The 10,369-nt window shown below is 39.2% G+C and overlaps 1 protein-coding gene across 2 annotated transcripts in view; it reads left to right on the top strand.

Moving 5' to 3' along the window:
• Positions 1–510: 510 nt before the first annotated feature.
• Positions 511–10,369, top strand: part of ahr2 (aryl hydrocarbon receptor 2) — an 80,925-nt gene continuing 71,066 nt past the window's right edge. The window contains exons 1-2 of one of the 2 annotated variants that reach the window (XM_042404444.1): positions 511–630; positions 741–992. In XM_042404444.1, the coding sequence (XP_042260378.1) occupies positions 934–992 (59 nt within the window). In that variant the 5' untranslated portion in view covers positions 511–630; positions 741–933. Of the gene's footprint in view, positions 993–10,369 lie in introns of both variants that reach the window. The other variant, XM_042404445.1, reaches the window with a different exon arrangement.

Below are 10,369 nucleotides of genomic sequence, written 5' to 3'. Positions count from 1 at the left end.
TTTGTTTTGTTTTTTAATGTCATTATTTTCGCACAAGGAAATGAGAAAAAATACAGTGTAGTATTTTTTAAATATTTGCAATCATAAATTTTAACAATTTATTAACACTATAGTACATCTATTTATTTTAGTTTTATTAAAATATTTTAAAACGTAAATATATTTATTAATCTTGTTGTATCTTTATTTATTTATCTATTTATTTGTTTGTATGTTTGTTTATTTATTTAATTTGTATGTAAATAACCTCCTAAAATTATTTACTGTAATACAGTAACATGAGAATGAAGAGAAAAAAAAAATCCGTCTTTTAAGGTCTTCCCGGTTGGAATGCGTTTTTCCTGCCATTCCTAGTCTGCGGTGTCGTTCTCTGTTGGCCCACATTCGGACGACCTTAAATATTTCTGCTCTCTCATTACAGTGACACACACACACACACACATTCTCAAGTACATACACACACATACACACACACACACACACAAACCGCGGCGGGAGCGCGCAGCCGCAGCAGCAGCTCTGTCAAATCACAACGGGGGTGACGCGCAAGCAGTGGACTTACATAAAAATCCTCCGAGGCACCTTTTTAACGTCTAAAAGTCACTTTAATCGCGGTAAACCGGCGTGGAAGTACGTGAACGTTGGAAATATGAAAAGTTATGATAGTTTGTTAATATCTAACGGACGTTTTGAGTAGTTAAAGAAAACAAAAAGTCGTTTTTTGTTTTTTTTTTCCACAGCTCGGAGGCGCACGAGACCAGCCGAGGACGGGAGACGTTCAGGGGATTTTACCGCCGCTTGTTTGGTGTTTTCAACATTATATTGTTGTAGTTCTTATATCGAGGGATGTGAGTCGTCTGGACCCGTTAACGTGTGCATTAAAACCCGGGATAAAGCCACTTTTTCTCCTACTTTGTTAGCTCTGACTTCACCATGCTGGGGAACACGGCGCTCTACGCGGTGAAGAAACGGAAGAAGCCGGTCCAGAAAATGTAAGTCAGCAACAGAAACACACCGAAAACACTGCAATATCCCTACAGTATCCCACTATTTCTACTTTTCAGCGACTAAAACAGTGGCTTTATTCTACTTTTATCGCCTCATGATCGCTACGATACGTCTATGATACTACTATGATACTCCTGAAGGCACTTTGAGTGCGACCCCATTGTAACTTACTGTAATACTTCAATGATACTACTATTATTACTACTACGAAACCATCACACTACTACTATTATAAAAACTTATGGTGTCCAATTGCGACACTTAACCCTTTGAAATATAATGCAGAAATGACTGCATTATGCATTTACTGCACTATAATATGCATTTAGTGATATATTATTCCCACGTTACTAAGGCAGACAACATTTATAGCTTTACAGCTTACATATTCAATATCTTTTATTCTAGGTGATTACAGCTGTGCAAACATCTCCAGAATAGCCTCTCATTATGGATTACAGCCTATGTTACATGGTAATAAGGGTGTAGTAGGGTTATAAGTTGCACTCTGTGTTTGCAATAGTAGCTACATTGTCCTTAGTTGGATCCATAAGGCCATAAAGTCTATTTTCCCTGCTGTGGTTATGCAATGTTGGCCAGACCGAGGTAATGTGAAGTACCAAAGTCCAACTACACTGCAGGCCTATCCAGCATGGAAAATAAAAGAAAACTGTTGCTTCAGTATTATTTTAATCTAATTATACCATCTGAGACAGCTGGGCCTCCCAGACTGATGGTCTCTGAGCTTTAACACCGTACAAACTCATTTAACTCAGGTCTCCACTCAAGAAATCCCATCTGAGTTGATGTATTGAGTTGGAAGTTATTATCTTTGCAGAGTTTTTTTTGTGAATGCGCTCTGTAGGCGGGGAGGTTAACAGTGGAGAGAGTGAAACCCCACATCAGTAAAAGCATCATACTACTGTCTTCCGATGCTACTTATGATTTACGCAAACGCGTGTTTAAACTGCATCTTGTTTTCACCTTTGAGGCACAATTTGAGAACCAGCGTAGCGCCAGAAAATCCCTCTTCAGGGTTGTATGTACAGCAGCGGAGGCCTGTGTTTTATTTACTTCTTTTATAACAATGCTCACAGGACTTTTAGAGTCTTTGTTGTTGTGTTTTATGTCAGAAATAATGTTAACCATGATGTCAGTGTTTCTCAGGACCTTTTAGAACCCCTTCAAGGACCTCTGGATCCCATTTTGTGAATTATTTATACTGGAGGAAATGGATCAAATGAGGAAAGTGGCTGCAACATAACAGAACCCTTTTGGCTCCACAAGCAGTGTCTGAAATTAACTTTTTGACTCACCTGCCAAGGGGACTAGTAGATGAAAAATACACCGGCCAAGCACATTTTTCACTGGCCAAGATAATAAATTGCCTCTTTGTGTCACATTTGCATTTGTTTCAGTGCATTTCTTTGAGATAATAAGGTATTATGTTGAGGCTAGAGCAAAATTTCCATAGTATAACCCATTAAACAAGCGTTATCAGAGCGTGTTAGTACAGTCCAGTGTTTTATATTTATCAGTGTGGGACACAATGTTGTACGAAGGAATTTTGTGTTTGGTATAAAGATAAGATTTCATAACACCAAAATGAGCACCGTCTGCTGATCCAGACTTTCATTTTTCCATTCTGTAAAGTCACCAAAAAACTCAATATGCAAGACAGTTTTATATATCTTACAGGTGAATCAGGGAAGTTTCTGTTGCTACGACGGTTTTCTGTCATTTGGGTAGAGAGAGAGATAACTTCTCATTCATTCTTTTATTCTCTATCTCGTTCGTGGACTTCGAAGGTGTGTTACAGCGTTCTTGCATGTGAGACAGACCAGCGTTGAATATCTAAACATGGACCATCGCTAAACCTTAGCGAGCGAATGACAGACATCAGAATTCCACATGACGGAATAACAACGATAACATTCGTATTATTGTTGTTGAATGTTCAATCAGTGAAAACGAATTAGACGCATGTAAAAAAACAACACATGTTGTGCGTCTACACTGTATAGGGACAAACATGAGTCATTTCCTCTGAGCCATCATGCCAGATATTTTATGACATGTCTATGTTGGTGCCATAGTGGCGGATAGCTGTCCCTTGGCAGGTGTTCATTTTGGACTCTGTCCATAAGGAAGCATTGATTCTTCAGTGACTAAATCCTTGTATACTAGACCTTTAAGGTACTTTTAAAGAACATTTTAGAATGATTACAAACTACACACTCTGTTGACATGTTATTGTGCTTAAAAGAACCCTTTGGAAGGGTAGAGATGACTCAGCAAAAAGCTAATCATGCTCAAATTGATCCTTAATGGTTTCAAAATGGACCTTTGTATCCAAGGAACTGCTAATAAATGTCAAATAGTTCTCCGTAGACCCGTAATAGTGCTGTAAAGAAACGTTTGGGAAGGTTCTCTAACTAATGTTTATCAAATATTTCTTAATAAATACATAATTGTGTTATAAAGAACGTTCAAGCGCACTCTCGAAAGCACTATGTTCCACTGTTTTTTATATGTTCTTAATGTTCTATAAAGAAGCATTTGTAGAGGTTCTCTAATGCATGTTAAAAATTTTATTGGAAAATGTCCAAATTACTCTCCAGGAACCTTTAATGGTGCTGCAAAGACCCTTTTTAGAGATCTTCTTTAAAGCACCATGCACAAATGTTCTTCCAGTGACATTTGATACCGCTGTAAAGAACTATTCACAAAGGTTCTCCATAGCACTGTTATTGTGGTTTTAATTAAACCACAAGTGGTGCTGTAAAGAACCTTCTGGGAAAGTGTTCTAAAGCACTCGATAAGGTTCCTCTTAGAACCTTTACTGTGGTATAGCACCATGGTAAAAAGGTTCCTCTTAGAACCTTTACTGTGGTATAGCACCATGGTAAAAAGGTTCCTTTTAGAACCTTTACTGTGGTATAGCACCATGGTAAAAAGGTTCCTCTTAGAACCTTTACTGTGGTATAGCACCATGGTAAAAAGGTTCCTCTTAGAACCTTCATAACATCTTTATAGCACCAAATTCTCATTGGTTGGACAGTCGCTGGTGTTAGGTGTCAGCCTTGTATATTTTTTTATATTATGTCAGGATGAGACAGATCTGTATCTGTGCTGAGTTTAGCTAACAGCTAGCTCAGGCTAGCAGGCTAACAGTGTGTTAGCATGCTAATAAATCTCCCGCTAACAGACTTCTGGAGCTGCAGCTTACTTTCAGGCATCTCAGCAGAGAGTCGATGTTCTTCTGCCTGGTGAGAAGCAGGTTGTTCCCAGAGTAACTGAACCTCCCGGTGCTTATGTTCATATTCGCCGTCAGCTGGTTAGCTTCATCAGTGGATCTTTGCTCGTTGTGATTCGGCGTCACTTCCTGTCAAATGTGTGATGGACAGCACCACCTACAGGCCGCATGTTTGCCTCTTTTTGTTTTCATTGCACAAAATTCAGTTACAAACCTTTATGTCACTTCTCAATCATACATGCAGATATTTTTTTTCGTTCCAATGGATTGGTTGAAGAGTAGGTAGAATTTCAATTGACCAAGATTTTCTTTGTTTGACTACAGCCCTATTAAATAGATTACCCTAGACCTTTAATAGTACTGTAAAGAACCCTTTTAAAGACATTGTCTAAAAGACCATGCTCAAATGGTTCTTCTTAGACTCTTTGTAGACGTGTGTAGAAAAACTTTTTAGAGAAATCTGTTTGACATACTTGCTAGAGAGGTGAAAAGCACCATGTTCAAATGGTTCCTCTTTGACTCTTCATGGTGCTGTAAAGAACCATTAGAAAAGGTTCTCTAAGGCATAATGCTCAACTAGTATATTATAGACCCTTAATAGTGCTGTAAAGTACATTTTAGGGAGTTTCATGTTCAACTAGTTCCTTTTTAGACTCTTCTTGGTGCTGTAAATAACCTTTAGAAAAGGTTCTCTAAGGCATTATGCTCTAAAATATATCATAGACCCTTAATGGTGCTGTAAAGAACCTTTAGAAAAGGATCTCTAAGGCATTATGCTCTAATATATGTCATAGACCCTTAATGGTTCTGTAAAATACATTTTAGGGAGTTTCATGTTGGACTAGTTCCTTCTTGGTGCTGTAAAGAACCTTTAGAAAAGGTTCTCTAAGGCATTATGCTCAAAAGGTTTATTATTGACCCTTAATGGTGCTGCACAGTATTTTTTTTTAGAGAGTTTCATGTTCAACTAGTTCATCTTAGGCCCCTCTTGGTGCTGTAAAGAACCATTTTAAAGACGTTCTCTAAAAGACCATGCTCAAATGGTTCTTCTTAGACTCTTTGCAGTGTAGAAAAACCTTTTATAAAATTTAGTTTGAAATACTCTCTAGAGAGGTTCTCAAAAGCACCATGTTCAAATGGTTCCTCTTTAACTCTTCATGGTTCTGTAAAGTACAATTTAGAGAGTTTCATGTTCAACTAGTTCCTTTTAGACTCTTCATGGTGCTGTAAAGAACCTTTAGAAAAGGTTCTATAAGGCATTATGCTCAATATATCATAGACCCTTAATGGTGCTGTAAAATACTTTTTTAGAGTTTCATGTTCAAATGTTTCCTCTTAGATTATTCTTGGTGCTGTAAAGAACCTTCAGAAAAGGTTCTTGAAAGCATTATGATCAATCAGAATATCATTGGCCCTTCATGGTGCTGTAAAGAACCTTTAGAAAAGGTTCTTGAAAACCTTGACAGCATTATGATCAATCAGAATATCATTGGCCCTTCGTGGTGCTGTAAAGAACCTTCAGAAAAGGTTCTTGACAGCATTATGATGAGTTAGTATATCATTGACCCTTCGTGGTGCTGTAAAGAACCCTTTTAGAACATAAGAGCTGCTCTAAGCCACACTGTCTTTCTCACAGTGATTTTACCAGTTTGTGATTTTTAACTTTAACAAGCCAGACGGAGTGTTAACTGCTCCATACAGAACCACAGGCCCGAGTAGAGAACCACGGCAGAACCCTGCCAGAACTGCGGTTTCAGTGTGTGTGTGGTACTACCTGCATTAATCATAATCAGGACGTGGAGCGAGAGCGCACTCACGCAATGTTTCCACGAGGGAGGAGGGAGGGAGGATGGCGTAATCTGAGACTCGCTCTGTTTTTTTTCTCCTCCTCCTCTGACTGCCACAACATACTTTTTTCCTGTCTTTCCTTCTGTCTCTCTGTGTGTTTTTTAGGGGGGGTTAAAGGGGGGAAGGGGGGTGGGGGGGTTGTTTTTTTCCTCCCTCCCTTGACTCAAATTAACATAGTTCAGTGTCACGCAAACAGTTACGTAAGTCTGCCATGTTCGCTCGCCTTGGTTTTTAGGAAAAGTTCTTCTCAGGGAGTTTATCTTTCTTTTCTTTTCTTTGTGTGTGTGTGTGTGTGTGTGTGTGTGTGTGTGTGTGTGTTGGGGGGGGAGCGGCGGTATTAGTGGAGTGAGTGAGTTATGAGTGTGTGAGAGTGTGTTTAACACACAGACTGGTCTAGAGGCGTCGTTAGCAGCGAGCTGCCCTGAGGCGGTTTACCTTTATGTTTACTCTGCATTGTAAAGGTGAAACATTAACATTTATGGTTGTATCTGCGTTTGTGAGCAAAAAAAAAACCAAAACAGAAAGACAGAATGATTTTAACACACAACTTTATAAAAGTCATAAAACAAAGAGATGATATACATGCATAGAAAAGTGGCCAAAAGTATGTGGACACCTGAACTCTGCAACATGTGATTTGCAGACTGTAACTTTATTAGAGCTGCAACGATTAGTCAGTTAGTCTGTTGACAGAAAATTATCTATTTTCTGCAACATTTAAGTCAGTTTGCAAGAAAAAATGCAGAACATTTCAATCAGAGCTGCAAAGATTAGTCAATTAATCGATTAGTAAATTAATCACCAATCGTTTTGAGTCATTTTTAAAGAAAAAAATAAGTCCAAACTCTCTGATTTCAGCTTCTCAAATGTGAATATTTTCTGGTTTCTTTAGTCCTCTATGACAGCAAACTGAATATCTTTGGGTTGTGGTGAAAACAAGACATTTGAGGACGTCATCTTGGGTTCTGGGAAACACTGATCAACTTTTTTCACCATTTTCTGACATTTTATGGACCAAACAACTAATCGATTTAACTGAGAAAATAATCAACAGATTAAATGATGATGAAAATAATCTGTCAACATTTCGTAGTGTCCTAATAAATTAAGATGAATCATTTGGTCTATAAAATGTCACATCACAGTTTCTTAAATCTCACTGTGATGTAAACAAATGTCTTGTTTTGTCTGAGCAAGAGTCCAAAACTCAAAGATACTGACTCTCTCACAATTTAGAGCATGAAACTAGAAAGTGTTTGCCACTTTTTCTTGGGAAATTACAGAATAGTTGCTAATTATCTCTCAGTCTATCGTCTAATAGATCAGCCGACTGCTTGTTTCAGCTGTAATACGATGATCATCTCTCAGTAAAAGTTGTTGTATAAAAGGTTTTTTATTGGGCTCCTCCTGGTCATGATGGTTGGAAAGGCCTCTGTGTGTGTGAGAGGACTCCAGAAGTGGGGCAGAGTTGATGAACTTGATGAACCGACTCTTTTGTGACGAGTCATCTCTCCACAGTGGTCTTGTGTTATGACAGTAAAATGTGGAACATGCAGGCACTTGTGATTGTTTATGTTCAGTGTCGGTCGGGCAGATGAATCCAAGCGCCAGATGATTTCTGTTTGACAGCGAAAAAAGTCCAGCGGAGCGGGACCCAAACCTCATCAGGAATAAATCAGTCCGATGTTTTGTTTTTGTGTGGATGTGAGTTTGACATGTCGGTGACCGGCCGGCTTTCACCATCGAGCACACACGCTGTTTCTCTTATGACTGACATGTGACGCGCGTCAATTCCTCCGTCTTTCACTTCCTGGACGTTAGGGACACTGACAAATGTCAAAAAACCCTCAACAGCAGAACTGAGCTGCTGCTGTGATTTCAACCAGAGAGTAAACACACATAGGAAACATTACAATATTAATGTGCTAAATGCTCTTTATTGTCATGAATGTGACGTTATATCTCCCTATATGAGCGGAGCAGAGGAGAAGTTTAGCGGCAAGTTGTCAGTCTGGCAGTAAATGTACATTACAGGCTACTGTGTGTCAGTTAATAAGCGCTGCGGCTTCTCAAAACAGAGAAAAGTCACGTCTGTTGTTTCCCCGACTGCTGGAAAAGTGAGGGGGGTTAGCTCCAAAGTTAGCAACAGAGGGTTAGCATAACATCGGCTAACCCATTGTTGTCTCCCCTGAGTTTTGCCCCCGCCTGAGGCCGCCGCCACCGCCGCCCCACTCTAAGGGAAACACTGTAATTTATCTAATATGACATGTTAGATAATAATTAAACCATGAACATGTTAATTATAAGCTTTAAGGGGCAATTATTCATACAATTCTATTGTTTGTGAAGCTAAACGTGAAGTAAAATGTGAAAAGTTTGATGTTTAGGCAAGAAAAGTTGATTTAAAAAGTGATGAAGTTTAATCATGTAGAGTTTCAGCAGCTTCGGTGCAGAAAATATATGGATATTATCAGCGGAGTTCTCATGCTCTCATGCTTGTGCTCTTTTTTCCTGTATCATAACTCCAGCAGGGAACAGACGCCAGAATCGTATTTAGTTTCTTTTGTTAGGAAAGGTGTCGTTGCCTCGTCGGAGACAAAGTGCCTTTGTGTGAAGGCAGGGGAGTGTTTCTTCAAGCCCAGCGCAACCCCTCACACACACACACACACTCATATATATACATGTATACACGCCCCTTCCAGGACAGATTTGGTAGATAAAGCGAGAAGCAACAACACTGGCCGCTCATTGTTCTTGCAGGGGAGTTGCGCCGTCAGGAATGCAGCGATAGCCATCTCGCCTCGATTTCAGATATGTCGTGTTCTGGAGTATTATTGGAAGCAGATGTCTTATTTACAGGAGGGGAGGGAGGGAGGGAGGCAGGGAGGGCTTTGTCAGGGCCACATTTTACACATTTATGTTACACTCACAGTTCAGATACTCGGATCACAACCTTTTCCCTCAGAGTTCGTCTGCTTTTCATCGTTTGTTTTTTTTTTCTCCTGCACACTTGATGGTGTTTTGAAAGAGTTTTGCTGTTTTTTTTTTGTGTGTGTGTGTGAGCAGTGTAACCTGTTAAATCATACATTTGCAGACAAAACTCATGCATATACATTAGTTTGAACTCCCTCACATTCCTTTTGAGTATTTATCACCTCTATGGTTATTAAATTTCATCTAAATTTAACAGATTTCACTTACAGGGGAGGCATGAGATGCTCTTCCTTTCAATCAGTCATTTCAGTCTCTCTTGAGAGCAGTTAGCAGATAAAAATTTTAATGTCCTAAACCACGCTGGTTGTTAAATGTCATCTATATTTAATATATATTTTACAACAGGCTACACTTACAGTCCAGACATGGTGGGTGGGGGGGAGTTGTTCTGCCTTTTAATGTTATTTTTGGGATTCGTTTTTGGAACATTTGCAGATAAAAACATCACACTCTGTCCTGCTGGTCCATTTTCACATTCCTTCTGGGTTGTTTTAAGGCACATTAGTTGTTATATTTGACATAAATGTAGCATATATTCATCTAAATTTAAAATATTTCACAGTAGGGCAATCTTACAGTTCAAGCATGAGTTGTTCTGCCTCTATTTTGGTCCTTTTTACCCCTTCACATACTTTCTGAGTACCCTGTCTTCTATATTTAATATAAATTTAACATATATAGAAGGAAGCTGCTGCTACAGTTCAGTGTGACTGTTTTTGTTGTGACAGATGGAAAGAAACTGTGTTGTTTTGGGTCACTTCATCCTGTATTTTAAGACATTTTGGTCCATATTCAGAGCAGTTTTACTTAACTATATAACAATACATAATAATATGAGATATTATTATGTTCTTGTGGCTGGAAAGAGAAGTTTTCTAGCTTCACATGGTTTTTGAGGTTCCTTGTTGGTATATTTTTGTTGCTTAAGTGGTTTGTGTTGTTCAATGTTTTTCTGCAACTTCAGATTGCACACTTTTGACCCACGAAGGCAACAGTAGGTCAAAGGGTCAAAGCCACTAGAAAGAGTCTAGAAAGTATGCAGTTATGCAGGTGCGCACGTACACACACGCACATGCACGCATGCACACTCACACACACACACACACACACACACACACACACACACACACAGTCAGCTTCACGATTGGCCTCACCTGACCTGAAATCCCCAGCGGAGTCATCAGCAGCAACATCTGAACCTGATTTAACTTGAGAAGCAGCAGACGTGCAGCTGCTCTGTGTGAGACTGACCTGGAACCTGAA

The sequence above is a fragment of the Thunnus maccoyii genome, chromosome 24 (assembly GCF_910596095.1).
Source record: "Thunnus maccoyii chromosome 24, fThuMac1.1, whole genome shotgun sequence".
NCBI lineage: Eukaryota > Metazoa > Chordata > Actinopteri > Scombriformes > Scombridae > Thunnus > Thunnus maccoyii.
This window is presented reverse-complemented; position numbering and strand designations above follow the sequence as displayed.